This window comes from Cyclopterus lumpus, chromosome 2 (genome assembly GCF_009769545.1).
Source record: "Cyclopterus lumpus isolate fCycLum1 chromosome 2, fCycLum1.pri, whole genome shotgun sequence".
NCBI classification, from domain to species: Eukaryota; Metazoa; Chordata; class Actinopteri; order Perciformes; family Cyclopteridae; genus Cyclopterus; species Cyclopterus lumpus.
The window spans coordinates 7,041,841-7,061,014 of NC_046967.1; the positions used below are offsets into that span (position 1 = coordinate 7,041,841).

Consider the following 19,174-nt stretch of genomic DNA (forward strand, 5'->3'; position numbering starts at 1 on the left):
CACTCACAGCACATCTGCAATCAATGGATTAGCTCACTTCACCTCCCGTACTTGCACAAAATGGCAGGGTAAAATGAGACGTACAAGAGAGGACAGGGTGGACTGCAGACTCGCTAAAGACTGACTCTCTGCCAGTTCACGGTTGGGAGTGTTTAAGACCAGAGCTTTGCTTTAGTAGGATTCCTTACTTAATACAGTATCTGGGTCAGGCTAAACACTGTTACAGGCTGGACCCGGGTGGAGAATCAAGATGAAAATTGCCACAGAGCTGTTGTGCTCTTTGTAAGGACATGTGTCGGTCCACCGCTGCTATCATAGCGAGTCAGCGTTGAAACGCTGCATTCATGCATTTCAGAGAGCGTACGAAAAAAAACAACAATGGAGGCAATAATGGGGAGCAACCAGGTTTTTCCAGTTAGTTGTGTATGTCACTCGAACCCTCAACATGTCAGACGTCCTGGTTTATGTGGCTATCTGGGTGGAGAAAGTGTTATATGATCCACATCTTGTACAGCCGCATATGTGTTATGTGTCCCTTGTGTTTCTGGTGAAAATAGAGGCAAAGCCAACTCTAGAAAGAAGCCCTTGCTGTGTAATTGTACAGGACTGGCATCAAACCTGATTACAACTGTTGTTTTGCTGAATATTGTTCTCCAAACCTCATGAATGCACAAACAACATCAGATAGCACTTAAGGCTGAAAGGAAAATGTCACGTTTGCTGTTTTACTGAGAACAAGATGACAAGATCGTCAGCCCTGTCATGTCTTTACACTAAAGATAAAGCAGGTGTTAGCTTAGCTTAACACAAAGCCTGGAAACAGGAGAAACAACTACCCTGGCCAAAGTCGAGGTTGTGCATCTTTGAGTATCTCACGATTACTTATTTGCTTTTGAAATTTGGGGTCGGGATTTGATTCAAATTCGATTCTCGAACTTTATTCTAAGATATATGTTATCATCACAAAAGTTTTTGTATCTATCGAAATAATCTGCTTCAATCCATGTCTTTCAAAGACACTTTATTCAGCGAATATATTTGAGGATTTATTCTTTTTAGGGTGATGATCACAAAATATGACTACAGACACTCAAAGCTTCATTCGAAAACCTCAATAGAAGCTTGGAATGTAACAACATATATATTTAGTACAGCCCTAAAATACTATGCAGTTTGTTTTTCACGAGAAACCACAAAATAAAGTTTTTATAAATTGATATGCAAATGTTTCCAACGGAAATCTGTGCCGTGGCTTTTACGATCCGTCTGTGACTGTTCAGTTGTTTAAAATAAAAAAGCACCTCAAAGCTCACGAATTACATCAATATGTCGTATCTCATTTGTTTAATCCCTACAAAAACTAAAACAGAGCAATATTACAAGTTATGGTTCCATTGGGTGCTTTGTGTTTCTGAGTTTTACAGGCTGTGACAACAAAGTCTGGCTAGCTGTTTCCAGCAAGGCTAAGCTAACTGGCTGTTAGCGATAGCCTCAACAAGAATAAACACATCCCCTATAATGTCAGACTTAGCCTTAACTTTGACGAGTACAAAGAATAAACTTGAACACACAAGGACAGGATACAGGACACATCTCAATAAGAGCTGTTACTTCACTCTATATGTCGTAGCTGCAGTGTGCCAGTTCACTTAGAAACATAAGAAATGAGCCTTTAGACTACAAATTACACTTAAATCTAATATAAATGCATGTTACTTTCCTCCATGCGACCACAAGGAGCACAGTCGCGCGTCTTTCATCTCTGACATTTATTTTTCACCTGACAGCCCGGTTTCCCTGCCCCCCGACAACCTAATACATCACAGGCCGAGTATACGTGATGAAGTCATTGCGTGATGTATAGGCTCGCTTGTGAGGGAAAGCAGTTTGCATGCTCGGCAGCCCCCCGGGAGTCTAGCGAGGCGGCGTTGTCTGCTGCCAGTGATACTGACTCACAGGGAGCGTTTTGTTCCACTCAGCTGCTACAAAACCTGCTTTTCACTGAGATGTCAAGACGGTCGGGACTCAAGTCCAACTTGATTTTTCTGAAAGGAAACGATGTCGAGCTGAAGAGGTGAATGTTAACACCGCTGTGCTCAACGACTTTAACCCATTTAGTACTTAGTTCTTCCGTATGTTCCGTAAACACAATGCTTTTTCTTTTCTCATGCCTCTGTACATGTAACTTGTGATTCTTTGTTCCACAGGCCCCATTCTCCAAGCTAACGTTACGTTAGCAAGCTAAAATGAACTTGTTTGTTAAATTGGTTCTTTGAGAAAGTTACATTTTTGGATTTCTTCATCTTTTATCTACTTATGTTTTAAATGAAGTGAACAAAAGTTATATTTATATATTGGCACATTTTAATGACAAATCCCTGGTCTCGTAATCAAACTTTTGTTTGAATATATTTATTTTGCACATAGTAAATGAAATGTTTTTGTGTACCGCAATCTAGTTAACTACTCATTGTGAAAAAAATGTACTCACAGATCTACATGGTTTTTCAGAAGATGTACATGTTCGTATCTAAAATGAGTTTTATCGTAATTCTTTTAACTTCTGTATTTGCAATATCAGAAGCCGCATATGATTGGATTGTTTCACAAGTAGCACGTACAAGCACATTTTTAAACCGATAAAAGCTAAATAAATCGTAAAGAATGAATTTCAGCCAATCTCTTTTGTTTTACCTGTATTCAAAGACTAGGCCTGCTTGAACATGATTGGTCAAGACCACTCGGACTACAAATGTAAACCGAACACTTGTGACACCCAAATCTTATCCTGTGTTTTTAGAGATTAGTGCGCTTGTTCTCTGACTCAAGAAGAAAGGTCTTGATCCAGCTTACTGTGAATAAACTGCACTTTTGCAGGTTTTGCCTGAAGGACTTGTTGCTATGACGACAGCTCCATATAACCTTTAAGCCAGTTGGTCTCAAAGAACTGAAAAAAATAGGCTTTTGTTGAATCACCAACAATGAAAATATCAAATTCAGTGATCTATGTACAAAGACCAGGGATTTACAGTATTGTTGGCGAGACGTCCGGCCGTCAATAAACCACCCGAAACGCAATGTGCAGGAGGGCAAAAGGAATCCACCAGAGCACACAGAAATCCACTGGGAAATATATATCTCTGTGGTTTAACTCCTGGCATGTTTGTGTACCACACATGAAAAAAAAGCTTTTGTTCGAGAGAGCAAATAAAGGTTAATAACCACCTTCATATTTGAGCCGCGAGTCTTTTGTCTATGGATCAGGAGACCAACAGGCCGTATACAGGCAGCACCTGTGCAGTCACGTCAACGCATCACAGGTGTGCTTTGTCCTGAGTCCAATAGAAAGATGAATGGAAATCCTTTGTGCATTTATTGGGAAGTTGATTTTTTTGAAAAGGTTCTGCATTTTTGTAAATTAAATGTAACCTTAAATGAGGTGGATTCTTTTTTACTCCACCCATTCTTGTAACCTTTAAATATGTAATTCCGTGTAACTATTGTGTGGCTTCATAGAAACATTTTGCATCCCTTCATGAAGCATTTTATGCCCCATTTTAACAACACTGCAATGATACCGAAGCTCTACATAAATAAACTACAGGGCCTTGAATGCACTTTTTTTGGTCCCTGTGTTTACACGAGATATATTTAGATTACAATTGAAACAAAAGGTATCTCCAGACCAATTGATTGAATATTAATTCCAGCTATTGCTTTTTATCTGAATTAAACATCCTTGATAGCAGCCTGGACTTGTGCAGAAATGATTGCCGTTACCTTTCAGCGCAAAGTGCCAAATCTGATGGGAACCCCAATGTCCGAACACCACCTGAATAACACCAGAATAATACCAGAACACCACCAGAATAATACCAGAATACCTGAATAACACCAGAATAATACCAGAGTCGATGCAATCGGTTTGAAAATGTTTTTTCAATGAAAAGCAAACGCACTTCTCTTCACTTTCTTTTGCATTTATTCTAAAGGGAAAATATATAATTCAATAAATACTGCGGAAACAACATTGGCAAAGACATCTGAAGGTGACATCAACATTCAAGAAAACATGACAATGCACACGGGGGAAAGAGACAACAGATTAGAAAATCCAGACGGGCCACCGTGCTGCCAAATGTTACAGCGCGGGCATTTGAGCAAAATAAATCGGGGAACTTACATTAAAAGTGCATCAATACCTTTGATATTTAAACAGTTCCTTACTTGCGCTGTTGGAGGTTAAAAAAAAACACACAAAAAAACACATTTACATTGTAAACAGTTTCTCATTTTCAAATTGACACCCATTAGTTTTTTTACATTAGATCATCCGATTTGAGTGAAGGCCCAGTCACACCAGAGAGTGGAAACAGCAGTTATTTTTCCTCGTCTTTGCAATAGTTGTTGCTCTAAAAAGTTGGGGCTAGTTGGCGAGCAGCTGTAGCTGGTGAGCTAGCCGCTAACGCACTCAAATGTAGCTCCATTAGCTTCTTTTTTTCCCACTTATGCCAACGACTCCGCCTCTGGCACTTCCTCAGTATTATACATTCTAATCAAGTAGTGCCAACGATCGTTTTCATTATGTTTTAATCTGCAGATAATTTCCCCCGATTAGTCATTCAGTCTGTGAAATGTTAAAAATCAATGAAAAACAGACTAAATCAATTAATTGATGGATCCAAACTGTTTGCTGGCGTGACGGGGACTTCATGGGGAGTTTACCCAACAGCGCAGTTTGAACATTTCAGGGAGAATGCAAAGCAGAGAGCTCTGGTGTTTCCATCTTCTAATACACAAGCTTTATGGTTACACTCCCTCCCTGAAGTGCGGTGGGAAAATGACTCGTAGCTCAAACCGACTGTCAGCCTGCAGGACGAATTTACACAATTAGACACATTTTCACTTTGACTAAAGCTTTTGGCCCTATTAAGGGTCCATTAAAAGGTATTTAAAACGTGTAATGACAGGTATTTGAGTTTTCCCAATTTCAAAAAGAGCGTCACTAATTGACACCACATTTGTTTATATAATGGTCTTAAGGAATCGTCGGACAAATCCTGGAGGCCGAACCACAGCTTTGAGTCACTTTGCTTGCGGCTACCCGGTATGATACAAATGCAGTCCATGAACATGTCGGCAGGGAGTACAGTTCCGGTAATCTGTCTCTGTGTATCTGCAGCTGTCGACGGGACATTTACGGGGCACAGAATGACGGTCCGACTGCTACAAACGTGCGGTTGTTGACTCGAGAATCGCTCAGCATGGCTGAAACTCAACAGGGGGGAGCTGAAACAAAACAATGATGCGGTTACACACCGATGACTTCACATTATACCAACGACATATCAAGAGACAGGGGACACACACAGCGTCAGGTTTCCTTTGTGCAGCACTCTTCTAGTGTCTAACAGTTACAGGAACGAGGGGAGAGAGGGGTGAGAGTGAATCGGGTCCAAACTTAGTCCTCTGAGCAAAAAGGTCTTTGATCCGGCACAAACTGTAGCCCCCCCCCCCCCCCCCCCCCCCCCCCCCCCCCCCCCCCCCCCCCCCCCCCCCCCCCCCCCCCCCCCCCCCCCCCCCCCCCCCCCCCCCCCCAATCAACGCCTTTGGCTCTTCTTCAAACGATCACATGCTTTTAAACTCTTTCTTCCGTTCACAAATGAGTGTCTCCTAATGACATCACTCCTGCTGCTCATTTCCTGTCGGTGTGGAAAGCCTCGACCGCGTCCGCTCTGTCTTCCCCGGAGGAAGCGGGTCACTTCCCCGAGCAGGTAGCATCGCTGACGGATAGCTTCCTCGTCTGGCTGGGCAGGGTGGGGATGTGGGTGGGGGCACAGAGGTGGGGATGCTACGCATTGAGTTTTCACTGGTGCAGAGTATTCCAGCAACATGAACATGAATTGAAGCATAGAAAACCCCCTTCTGGACAAACAAGGGGTCTTTAGCATGCAGGAAAGAGCGTCGATCCACAGCTTCCTGCTCGCACGGTGCCCCGTCCTCATTCTCAGTCCGATCCCCGTAAGTCTGATCGGTCACATGACCGAGCAACTTTTGGCTTTGTCCTTCCGCAGGTCCGAGGCCACGGCCGCCAGGTCGGGCCGGCTGGGCATGTGTGAAATCCTCTTGTTGCCGCGGGTGGTCTTGCTGCGCTTGACGTTCTTGTTGCTCTTGTTGATGCAGGCCAGCGTGGCCACGTGGAAGATGTCCCGGACGCTGTTCTCCGACTGCTGGGCCGAGCACTCGATGTAGGGCGCCGAGATCTGCTTGGCCATGCTGGAACCCTGGGGAGGAAGGGGTCAAACGGGGTCAACATATGGGAGAAAAGGGCTTGTAGGTCAGGTTAATGAGAACAACGTGATTTTCTCTCTTTTTTCTCAGCCGTGGCTTTTAAGTGGAGCACAATGAGCGACTACTCACGAGCGGCTCCAGGAAAATGTGTCATTTACAACGCTGCATACCTGGTCGTAAGAGACTGGTGTCTGTCTGTGGTTGGAAAGCTCCACCAGCGTGTTCAGGTCGGTGCGCAGGTCCGACTTGCAGCCGACCAGCAGCATCTTGGTGTTGGGACAAAACTCCTGGATCTCCCCTTTCCACTGTGGAGGAAGACAAACGCTTGCATCATGTAACATTCAGAGGGGAAACAATGTCTACTGCTGTTAGCTCTATTTTCCACTGCAATAAAGTGGTTTTCCAGAATTACCTGATACAACATCCCATGACTTCCCTCCCTCCCCCCGGCCTCGTCACCCGTTCATTTAAGAACAAAAGGTTAAAGCTGCCACTTCCTGGAGCCCCTCACACTTTTAACCCTGGAAGGGAACTACAAATAATCCCCACGTTTCCTCCCGGACAACAATAAATGCTCTGTGATTAATGACATTTCTCCAGGGGCTTTAATGTGCCTCAGGGCTGGCTGGCTGGCCGGCTGGCTGGCCGGCTGGCCGGTCAGGGGATCAAGATCATCAGTATCCAAAGAGGAAGTTGTTTTGCACAATGTGTCTGTCACTTCCCGTCATGACTAAAAAGCCAACGCAAATTCTAATCTAGATTGTCCCGAGACGCGACTGACGTAATGTCGAGGAAACAAACTTAACTTAGAAAAAAAAATAACAAAACCCATAAAGCAGGAAGTTCCTTCCAAAAGAAGAGCACATGCCAGGTGTGTTTTACTGTCGCAAAAACAACAGTTTCACATTCTTTGGCAACCGTTTTTCTGAGAACCATCCAACCCTTCTACCAGTCAGATGACCGACTAATGCGGCACGTCTTGCTTTAGGTTACACACACACACACACACACACACACACACACACACACACACACACACACACACACACACACACACACACACACACGGTGGAAAGCAGCCACTCCCGTGATTTAACCCGGCTAGCCTCCGGCCACACTACATCCCAACATCACAAGATCTGTTGTGACTGAGGCTGCAGAAAACAATTCTTGACTGTAGACTTACAAAATCAAAGACTTTACAGTGGAGGAATTGTTAAGAGTTTAACAGCTAAAAGACATCTGAGCTTGATGATAGCTCCTTGAATGAATGAGTCAGTAAAGAGCATAACCTTTTTAAAGAGTGACATCTGTAAAATAGACGGTAAAGCAAAGTATGCTTTAGGTTGTGGCTACCTTATGATTCTGTATTCTTATGATACAGGTGGCTACCACAGTGGTGTCTGGTTATTCACAGTGTGCGTTTTCAGTTAATTGAAAATGTCTTGTTTCGTTGTACTTAGCTCCACATGATGATGTTTTTCTTTCTAACCATTATTTTTAAACTCAAGAAACACAAAGATAAAACATAGGCCTAATATTTGACTGGGCCAAATCTTTCAGGAGAGAAAAATGGCTTCGGAGAAACGGCTTTAAACAAACTCCGTGTCCACTGAGCCCCTTTACCTTTTTCAGTACGCTGTCGAGTGTTTCAGGGCGGCTGATGTCGAAACAGATGAGGACAGCATCTGAGTCCGGGTAGGAGAGAGGCCTCACATTGTCGTAGTACGGAGATCCTGAAACAGAAGAAAATAAAGAAGTATTCACACATGATGCACATCGAATGGCATCTCTCTGAACAACACTCTGACGATAGAAGGAACTTTTTTCCCAGCGAGGCCTACAATTCTTCACTGAAAAGGAAATACCTGCATTGAAGTGAGGGGCAGTAACCACATCTACAGAAAAACCACAAACACATTTTTCAGAATCAATGAACACGCCCAATTGATTGCTTTAAACTGCCATGCTTTTTTTGGCAGGTATTCTCATATGGCATGATTACAGCTCAGCCATAATCCATAGCAACGGGGCGAGAGAGAAACAAACAAATAATGCCGGAAAAGAATGTGCCGACTACGGCGAGATCACTTGTTGAAGAAATCCTCTCCCGGAGAAACCGAGAACTTCAGAGCGAGGAAGTGACTCCCACGCTCGGAAAAACTGAAAACATGTGTGAGGGAGACGCCCATCTCTCCAGCAGACTGAAACATCTCCGGGGAGAAAGGGGAGCGAAGGGTGGCCTCATGTCAAGGTGAAGTCAAGAGCACGTGACGAGCCAGAGCTGACCACACACACACACAAAATCGTCTGGCAAAAATCCGGAGAATTTTGTTTTTGGTAACCGAAGGTTCCCCTGGGAGGTCTTTTCTAAACACTGCCATGGAGAAAAGTCAGGAATGCGGCGTCTTACACACACACACACACACACACACACACACACACACACACACACTCAATCACTCACTCAGGGATCTCGTGTTCCTAACCTAAACGGTCCGGATGGGAGACGACCCCGTTTATACAATCCGCACTTCCTTCCAGGCCTCGCACAACAAAGCATGACGATGGCACAATAAATGAGCCGCTGCTGCACAAAGAAATCTCAGCCATATCTATATCCACAATCATACATTGCCAGTGTTTGAGTCGGGGGAGGGCAAATGGGCTAATGAGGTCACTGCTCCGTCAAACGGGAATAATAAACAATACTGTCGAAACTGTACGCCCGGGTGCAACAATGCATTTAAATGGTTTACGAATTTTTAATTAGACACAACCTCTTCGTTTGACCAGGGTTGTGCCATTGACAAACACTTCAATAATTTGAGAATTAATTTGTAACTAGAAAACCACACACATTAACTTTAGCTCACGTTTAATTGTAATAACTACGTTTCTGTGGTTACAATTATATTTTTGATCTAATTAAAACGGCTCACTGAGTAGAGTTCCATCGCGGGTTCAACTCGAGCGGAGAAAAAAGAAAAATAATCTTTTTAAGAAGTTGCCAGCAATTTCACAGACTGACGGATCAATTTGGGCGACTTAAGACATTGATGTGCTAACATATAAGTTATACAAAATACTCCCACTACTATGTGCTATCAGCTAGCATTAGCTGTCAGTACTTGACTGCCATAACTAACCATATTTGGCTCGGACACCACTTTGGAAAGTACCGAATTTTGACGAGCTAACAGGCAACAGTTTTTCCTCGTAGTTTGGCTAACTCACTACCGGGGGGAGGGGGCAATTTAGTGAAGGGAAGTTGTAATGGTGAGACATTGTATGTTTTGGCTAAAACCGTGAATTCCACAGTCTCATTTTCCCAAATGTTGATACACACCAAAAATGCAGCGAACATCTGTGTCTCAGTGTCTTTTACCACTTAAAAAACTGAAAGTCAGTGAAGTGTCGACGCCAGGAACAGTACTGAATAAATAATTGTGATGTTGTGATCTGAACATAATGCGTTTCTGCTTTTCCCACTCACTCCCCGAGGATCCTTTGTGGAGCCATCTGATAGGTGACATCACCAAAAAACTAAAAGGCCCGACAGAGCTGCCATCGTCGACACGGCACAGGAAGTACAAGGCGAGGAGGCACGTGGGATCCCCTGCAAGAATTCTTTCCCCATTTTTCACCGCCGTCTCACAATCAATCACGACAGCATTGCATTGTTTGAAGGTTTTTCTTCTTTCTTTTTTTTTCCCAGCCGCGACTGCCTGGAACCAATCACTGGAAAAATAAGACCCTGCGACTGAGTCAGTTGACATTTTACGATGAATTGATTCTTTTGCCCAACCCAATCGAGGCGGAACACACATCTGAGTGGCTGGCTGAAATGTGTGTGTGTGCTCCTCTGCATATATTCCTGTGAAATTACCTGGAAATGTATGTATTTATAGCTGCACATTTTAAGCCACACAACACAAACGGAGGATCAGAATTAGCATGCGGCCGTGTGCGCATTTCTGTTAATGGTTTTAATTTGAGACCCAAGTGTTTTTTTAATTGGAGACGTTCTTTCTCACTGAGGTCATCTTCCTGCCAAGCGGAAAGATGAGGACATCCCATCGCTAACACACACACACACACGACCTGGTGACTGTCATCTAATTAGCTCTCGTCATTGTTCTCCCACAGGATCTCTAAATCTGGACGAAGACACACCTCGTCCTCCCCATCATTCCTTTAAACACACTCTTCCGCCCTCTCGCCTACTCTTAAACATATTCCCCCTTGTGTCTTGCTCACGGCACATGCACGACGGCGTGAGAGGATACCGTATACTGTGAGACAATAACCACTGATGAAAAACTAAATGACTTTCCAGGACCGCGCAGAAACCTTTCCAAACTGTGAAAATGTTCTTCCTTCCTGTTGTGCGCAGTTCCTCAACAACTGGGATGAAAAGCCCCACTTATTGCACATGAAACGAGTTGGAAAATGCATTCTGCTCTACTCGTGTAATTGTGACTCAATATTCAAATCCACCCAACGACAAAAGAATCTGATGTTTCCCTGATGTTGGCCGTCGGGAATACGGTTCTGAAATAATCCTGCGATGTTCCAGACATCCCACTTTCTGTTGGAAGCCCTCACACACACGGGTTACGGAGATGGAAATGTACTTTTATCGCACACGAACACACAGAGTCCTGAGGTAAGCCAGCTGCGATCCGACAGTCTGGAGGTACGGTCTCGGCAACAGGTCTGCAGGCCCGCTGATTTACTGCATAGCTAACATAGCTGAGTTAACTGAGCTGAAGGGGGGAGGGGGAGAGTGTGTGTGTGTGTGCGTAGAGGCGTTAACGCCTTCAGGGACACCTGTGGAAACAACAAAACAGCGACGGGCACGGCCAGCCATCCCCCCACAGTATTATCGAGCTTCAATATGTGACCGCTCGCCAGCCAGACGCATTCAATGCAAACAGAGAGGAAGACAAAGAGCATTTCAAACCGAAGTAACCCGGACCAACATCAGCTGTTGTTGCTGTGGTTACCAAGATATCTGCTGCTGCAAAACGCTGCCATGTATAACTTGTCCAATTGCTTTTATGTGCACTGCGATAAATAATGTGTTACTTTACAATATGATAAAATATTTATATAGTACTGGAAGACAGGGTAGGGCGATCGGAGGAATATATCGTCCATTAGTGATTGGCTGAGTACATTGCCATTTTTTCGGGGGCAATTTCTTTACATTTTATTTGGCTAATTTAAATCGGTCTGCCTCCAAAGAACGAGTAAGAGACAAAACGCATGTAAACCTGGAATGTTTTCCACATGTAACTCTGTATATTTCTGTGTTTTACGATGAGTTAACAAGGCACTTGCGTCTTAGTTCGGTGAAAGAGAGAGACTCGAATAACATTGTTTTATTATTCTGTTTAAGAAGAAAAAAAGGTGCAAGAATATTTATTCTATTGATTTATTGAACTAAAAAAAGGCTAAGAGAGCTTGTGAAAAGTTAAAAAAACGGTACGGACGGTCGAAAGATTTTAACATATCGCCCAACCCCACTGTAAGATAAATGCACGATGCAATACGAGGTACATTTCTTTGATAAAGAAGGTCAGAAAAATTGTGATTTTGGATCAGGAAATAATCGGAAAATGTAGCTCAAAACCAACACATTTAGATGGGGATTCCCCTAAAAAAAACGTATACGTGTGATATACGTGAATCAGTTCCAGAGGTGCCGTTAATGACAGTCGAGGCCAGAATCAAGTAGCAATCTACATTACAGCAACTACAAAAACATGGTTGACTCAAACAGGAATGGTAGGACCAAGAGGGCGAGGTGTTCGGTGTCAAGACCGGACACGGATATTTTGATGTCGGGAGTAACATCACACAGAAAGTCCTTCCAACAGGAAGTCTATTCATCTCTCCCAGAGTTCCACTGTCCTGAAGTTGATACACTGCATGGCCACCGTCGGCTCGAGGCTCTCTCTCGCCAGTCGGCAAATTCCTGTGTGATTCAATTTCCCCCCTTGGAAACGAGGTAGGACTTCAGCGGACCACGCCACTTCTCTTTTCACCGAGGATCTAACCCGGCCGGGTACAATGGGGGTCTTTGTATACGAGGAAGGAGAAACCTTTAGTCTGAAGAATGCCAGACATGCGGCTCCAATTCGCTGAGCCCAGAAATGTGATCCCAACGCAACAATGGCCGCCGACACAGAGAGCGGAGAGGCACGGTTTGCAGAGGCGCTTATTGAATGCATGAAGAAGTCCCCCAGTTCAGCCGTCCAGCATTACAAGGAACGCCGCACATGCACTAAGGAAGCTACGCAAGGAAAGGGCAAACCTGGGCTCCACTTACATATCACCCTTTTAAAAAATAAAATAAACTCCCTTTATCTGACTTTTTCTTCTTCTGCGTTTCAAAGTGGGTCGTCTTTGAATCTGCCGAGTCGGCAGCTGTTCAAATCAACCACGAAACAAAACACAACAAGAAGTTTCCCCTTAAGGTTCCCCGGGATAAATATTACCAAATGAGATCCATGGGGTCTAACACGTGGGTCTCTTTGGGAGTCCTTGATGTGAAAATGCAGAGAGTTTGTGTGTTTTCCCAATGTGATTTTATTGAAGCTTTCACTCGTCCTGGCTCTGGTAGATTGCCTTCAGGGAAGTTGGAACAAACACCTCACACTGAGTTCTGAAGAACTAAGCTGCTAACCCTAACCCTGCAGTCCACTCCAACAGAAGTTCATTCAGAGTATTTCACGAGTGTCCAAGCAGATTAAACCAATTCTGGGATTAGCGCTGAAAGAATTAGCTGATTGACAGAATACAGTATTTTTAAAAGGTATTAATATCTTTACAGCGACTATGTGAGCTTCAGTCTGTATAAACACATTAAACAGACATACATACATTTAGCAGCTAAAAAGCCAGATATCTTCCTCAACAGTTGGTGGAAACCAAACCAGAGCAAATACTGGACTTTAATCCATCACATGGCCAGAACCATGACCCTTAATAAATGCTAATGTTGCCTGGTGTCTGCTGTGTGTGGAAGCAGATCTTACCAGCCATAAGTGTGTCAGAGTTGTTTGCAGCTTGTCGTGCCAAAAGATTAAACGTATGCTGGTTTAAGAATCAATCAATTGTACAATAAATATAGTATATGGATTTGCTGATTTTTTTCTGTTATATTTGGCTGTGAAGTAAATATATTTGGGCTGGACAAGTCTTTTAAAAACATCACCAAAGTGTGATGATTTTTCTTGCTATTTTCTGACATTTAAATAATGCAAACAGCTGCTGCTCTCCTGCCTGAGATTACCGACATCGCAGGTTTTGAGATGGATTTTTTTTTTTGCTCATTTCAACTCAGATGAGGAGAGGCCTCGGACAGGCCACAGGGGCTGTTCTGTTTACTTTCCTCGTCCTCCTATCATCCTGTTTACCTCTCACGCACAACACCTTCGCAGCACATTTAGACATGTGGGCAGACAGCATTAACCACTTCCTCTGATGGTGAGAGACGTGCGAAGCATCAAAGGGCCCCCGTCGGGGCCTCGCCCTGAGGCCTGGGAAGCACAGCTAGCACCGACAAGCCGGGTGGGGGTAGGGGGGAGCAAATGGAAGGCAATACGACAGGCAGGCATTTACCTTAATGACCTGAATTACTCCCATCACCCTCCCTTTTTAAAACACACACGGCAGCCATCTCATTAGGTCACTCGTCACAGGAGAACAAAGACCACCACGGTGTGTGTTTGAGAGGGAGGGGGATGGATTGTTGGTCTTCATCTCTGCGTCCTGGTCTTTGTCTCAGTGCATGCTGGGGTCACACACACACACACCCCTCCCCTGCACACCTCAGGAGATAAGGGATCGATTGGATTGGCCATGGCCGATGGGTTGACTCTACAAAGGGGACCAGTCAAGCCGAAGGCCGTATCAATCAGTCTCTGGGTGTGTGTGGGGGTGAGGATTAAAGGATGTGTATGTGTGTGTGTGGTGGTGGGGGGGGGGGGGGGGGTTTGCTCCATCTCAGACCCACTGATCTAATAGGAACCCACCCCACCCTCGCTGTTTTATGAAGCGGAGAGAAAAAGAAAAATGGCTCCAGGCGGCCGGCCAACACAGCGCAATAAAACAAAATTCTCACCCTGGCCGACTTTCATTTCTTCTTCCACACACACACACACCCAGACCCACACACTGTAGGGGCCAAAGAATTTGAAACCCGACCTCCCTGCTTTTGCATGCTGGGAAATTAGAGTGACTTACTCCGAAGCAAACATCTAACTAAAAAGGAGGCCCCCACTGTTATTTGGGCAGAATCTGTTAAAAGTCGATTCCGCGGGTTTGCTTCGCTTTCACGCAGATCTTCAAAAGTTCGACAAAGTCGCTCAGGAATTCCAGGCCAGAGACCGGCAACAGCTGGCTGTGTGCTTGTCCCTGCCCATCACACACACACACACACACACACCACATGCTCACACACACACAACATACGCCACGCTCACGCCTGACTGCTGTGGTATTCACTGCCCGGCATTGATGGATGGGAAAGTGGGTTTGTTTACACACACACACACACACACACACACACACACACAGGGGGGGTGGCGGGGACGCAGCAGCTGGTTTGGACCCCGAACACAAAGTCCAACCAACAAGCGATAAAAGCTGTGGACAAGCGTTGCACAACAAAACTTTCCCCCCTAAAAAAAAACCGCAGTGGGAAGAATTTCAGAAGTGTGTTCTCCAGATGTACGGATATGGGCGCTCCGCTCGGCCTGTCATTATCTTTCCTTTCCTGCTTGGGCTTTTCCTCAGCCAGAAAGAAATCATAAATCTAATCTAGCACTTTGATGCATTTCACACACAGAACACACTAAAACATTTCGATGTAGGTAGAAGGTAAGCCACTTTCCTAATCGGAGAGTGGGGCGGCGGGGGGGCGTGTCTGGTTTGTGGGACCAGCAACTCTAGACTATGGGTGGAGGATTAACCCAGCTTTTTTGATTAAAATGGGTCACAGATTAAATTCATTATTAAAAAAAAAAGAAAGCCGTGGCATTCTTAAATGTCATGATTGGGACATTTTCAGGGAAAATATGTCAATATAATTTGTGAAGACATGGCCAAACACAGATTCAACCCTCTCCTATCTCCAAACAGCAGGAGAGCATGTCCACAGGGGTCACACAGGAATTGTGCAAGCGACCTTGTTTGGACATGTCCGGACATTTCACCAGAATTGATTTGCAATGAACATGAAGCACACAGGAGAGGTGATGGGAGGGAAGGAAGGAGGGAAGGATCATAATTACCTGAGGTGTCCCACAAACTGAGCTCAATCCTCTGCGTGTCGATTTCAAAACTGGCCGTGTAGTTTTCGAACACCGTGGGGACATAGCTCTGCAAGGAACAGAAAATAAAAATGCTTAAACTTTCGGATGGAAATGACTAAAACTAGGAACAATTCTCCACTATTATACCTTTACAATAACTATTCCAAATACTCAACTAGTAGCGTAAGACTACAGCACCTTTACCACCACGAGACCTGCATTTATAGGAAGCGTTACAGCAGCAACGCGTAATAATACACACATAACACACGTTGGCATGCATCACATCATATAAGCTAGGTATAACATTTATTGTGTGTCCTTCGTCATTATTGGAGCGCCACATCCGCTCCCGCACAAGCACGAGGCGTTTCACTGCGCGTTCACACAAGCAGATTAATTAGCGTCACGGTAGTCGGACCGCGGGGCTCTCGGGGTCTCACCTCGGGGAAACAGTCCTTGGCGAACACGTGAAGCAGGGCGGTCTTCCCGCACTGGCTGTCTCCCACCACCACTATCTTACACTTCACACTCTGGCTGGGATCCATGCCGGATTTCAGAGATAGTTTCTGACACGAGCGTCTCTCCTTCATTGACTTCAGAAATGGAATTAAGTGTAAAAGTCCAATCCGGCGCGCGCGTGTGTGTGTGTGTGTGTGAATCGTCGTTAGATGTAACGCTAAAACAACAGAAGCGTCTCCCGTCTTCTGTCCGCCTTGTCCGGTGTCTCCGTTTGCTCTGTGCTGGTAAATGCCATTTGCCTGTATTTATAACGTCGTAGGGAGCCAATGGCAGCGACTCTCCTCCTGTCAGGACTAAGCTCGTCCCTCCCGCGTGCCCTATGCGCGAGCCACACACACACACACACACACACAGCAGCCCGCAGGACCCTTCCCTCCAACATGGCGCCCCCGTTGGACGACCACAACTTTTACATGAAACACATTAAATAATAATCAACGTTGTAATACCCGGGAGAAAACGAGCTCAACGTCTCACTTTACTGTTTAGTGTTACAAAAATTAAATTAAAAGACACATTTTAAAACACCATATCCTGTTTCCATGACCGGAAGTCAATTAACTCATAACGCTGCTAGCTTGTTTGCTTCGAGCCAAACTCGCGAACTACAATTTGCATTCAGTTAAAAGAAGATTACTCAAGATTAAACCATTATTTAATAATATACCTTTCTTAAAAACAATTGTGATATAATTGTTTGTTGTTTGTTTTGAGGCACCAAAGAAAAGTAAAAGTCAAAATATTCTACCTAAACTTTTAAATGTAATTTTACTCTGTAAAGTATACGTTTGAAGTCATTATACCACATGCTCCTGATTAGATAGTTTTCTTTATGTAAATTCTAATACAATACATAAAATCTAAATTACTCCTAAACAATACTCAATGCTCAATAATAAGCTAAAGTTCTAGCATTTCCCTTTTTTTATTCAACAAAACCCCTAAAACGGACTTAAGATCGGTAAGATCATACTCTGTAAGTAATAAAACACCTTTTTTATTTTTAAAGTGGATACGGACCGTTTTTAATTGATGTATTCCCCAATCTTACATACACAGGAGTAATACAAAATAAGAGTAAATATAGAGTGACCTTCAGGAAAATATTTACTACATAAATAAAGTAAAATATATGTGTACAGATTGTAAAGACCCCTAAGGCAAATTTGTAAAGATTTTGGGCTATAAAATTAATTAAATTAAAAGAATGGAGTTATAAATGTGTATATTTTCAAATTGCATGTTGCATTTCATGTCAGGCTTCTTAACTTGAAGGCTTGGGGATCACAAGTCGTATCTCTTCCTTTAAAATCTGATGAATTTGAAGCACGAAAATGTGTTGCCCTCCATATATACCACTGGGAGGAATTATTCACTCATTAATATACACTTTGCGGATTATGCTGATTGTGGCAGTTTCAATAAAAATAAAAAACTACTGTAAAATTGCCTCTACTGGAACAGTGTACAACAAAAGGCTCCTGTGACTCCCAGTTATCCCAAAGGTGACGCAGCAACACGCCGTATTATCGGCATTCTTCTTTACACTTGTTTCACTCCATTCCTATGACGAATGAGCCCTTGGGCTCCGAGTTAGCTGAACATTGTGAGCAGGTATTGATTGGAGTTTTTTCTGTTGGCGCGATTGTAATTGGGAAAACCAATAAACCCAGTGAACCCAGTTTCTTATTCCCTTGCGAGCAGCTTTGGTAGTTCCCCTCATTATCGGTGAATAATACACATACTTATTGTGGCACACACAGCCGGGGAAAACATATTATCTTTTCTTTTTATAAGAAGACACAGAGATACATTTTTTTTTAGATTTCCCTTCAGGCTCGATAACGCTTTTCTATCTTTCTTCAGAGTGTGAACAGACACCCTTCTGGTCTCAAGGCCTCGTCTCTCAGCCTTCACCCTTTAGGCTTCTTCTCTTTTTTTTAAAACAAAAAACAGCAGCGTTCTGCATCAGCTCTCCCCTCTGTGACTGAGTGATTGGACTCTCTGTGTAGCTGGCAGCGTTTTTTCTTTACAGTGAGACAGCTCCACCCTGCAGGCTGTGTGGTGGGAGTCCCGTCTGTTGTGTGGGAGCTCTGCCTCCAGGGCACAACGCTGCCAGGAGAAAAGGGACCGGGCGGGGGGAATTTATTCTACTATAGCTCTGCTATTTGGCTGCCATCTCTGTACCATATGATTTGACCTCATTCATATTCTGTCTGAATCAGAAGATTATGGGGATTTTACCTGCATGGGTTGCAAAACAGCTAGTTGTTTTGTGTATTTATGTATACATATATATAGAAAAGAAAACATGTTCCCTAGCTAAACCGTTATTCTTCCTCTGACATATTTCTCTATGTTCAAATAAATGCAGCTTGCTGAGATTGAAAGGGCCACAGGAGAGGACAGAGTGAACAAAACCACATTAGCTGAGGTGTTTGCACACTGTGCCCTTGTGCCCTTCTCCACGATTTTCCCCCCAGTTTCAAGGCTCTCTGTCTGTGTGTGTGTGTGTGTGTGTGTGTGTGTGTGTGTGTGTGTGTGTGTGTGTGTGTGTCTGTGCTGCATTCTGTTATAGCCAGCAGCATTGCCAATCTCAATTGGGTGCAGCCACACATTTGGGCCAAAGTGAGACTGTGCAGAAGTATCTTAAAAGACAATTTCACCTATTTATATATAAGATACCATCAATCTGTAATGCATTTAGGTGTTAGAGTTATTTATTTTTTATGTATTTATCTTTTTGGTTTCCGTAACCTTGCCATGTCTAATATTTTACCAAATACCTTGCAGCTAAGGTATACGCTTACCGGAGCATGAGAAAAGAGTCTGGTAGAAAAAGCTATAATATTTATCATCATCATTCAGTTGTGTATGGAGGTCTATTGAGTCTCGTGTCAATATAAAAAAATGGTACCCTGCCCCCTGCATCTACAGCATGATTGATGCTGAAGTAAGATAGCAAAGTGGACCCACAGCATACAGTGCGGTCAACATTAAAGTAGGTCTTTCTGTGAATGGAATTGGCAGACAAG

General features: G+C 43.9%; 1 protein-coding gene across 1 annotated transcript; it reads right to left on the bottom strand.

The window, feature by feature from the left end:
• Window positions 1-5,599: 5,599 nt before the first annotated feature.
• On the bottom strand, window positions 5,600-16,427 carry rnd3a (Rho family GTPase 3a). Its single transcript, XM_034554792.1, has 5 exons — window positions 16,061-16,427; window positions 15,597-15,684; window positions 7,918-8,027; window positions 6,462-6,596; window positions 5,600-6,284 (listed from the first exon to the last, which is right to left on the bottom strand). Exons 1-5 carry the CDS (start codon window positions 16,208-16,210, stop codon window positions 6,036-6,038), a joined length of 732 nt encoding a protein of 243 aa, XP_034410683.1. The 5' UTR covers window positions 16,211-16,427; the 3' UTR covers window positions 5,600-6,035.
• Between the last annotated feature and the right edge of the window lie 2,747 nt (window positions 16,428-19,174).

Coding starts and splice junctions, on each gene's coding strand:
- rnd3a (XM_034554792.1), bottom strand. CDS start 16,210: ATGAAGGAGAGACGCTCGTGTCAGAAACTATCTCTGAAATCCGGCATG. Junction 6,597..7,917: donor TCGACAGCGTACTGAAAAAG/GTAAAGGGGCTC, acceptor CTTCCTCCACAG/TGGAAAGGGGAGATCCAGGA. Junction 6,285..6,461: donor CACCAGTCTCTTACGACCAG/GTATGCAGCGTT, acceptor CTTCCTCCCCAG/GGTTCCAGCATGGCCAAGCA.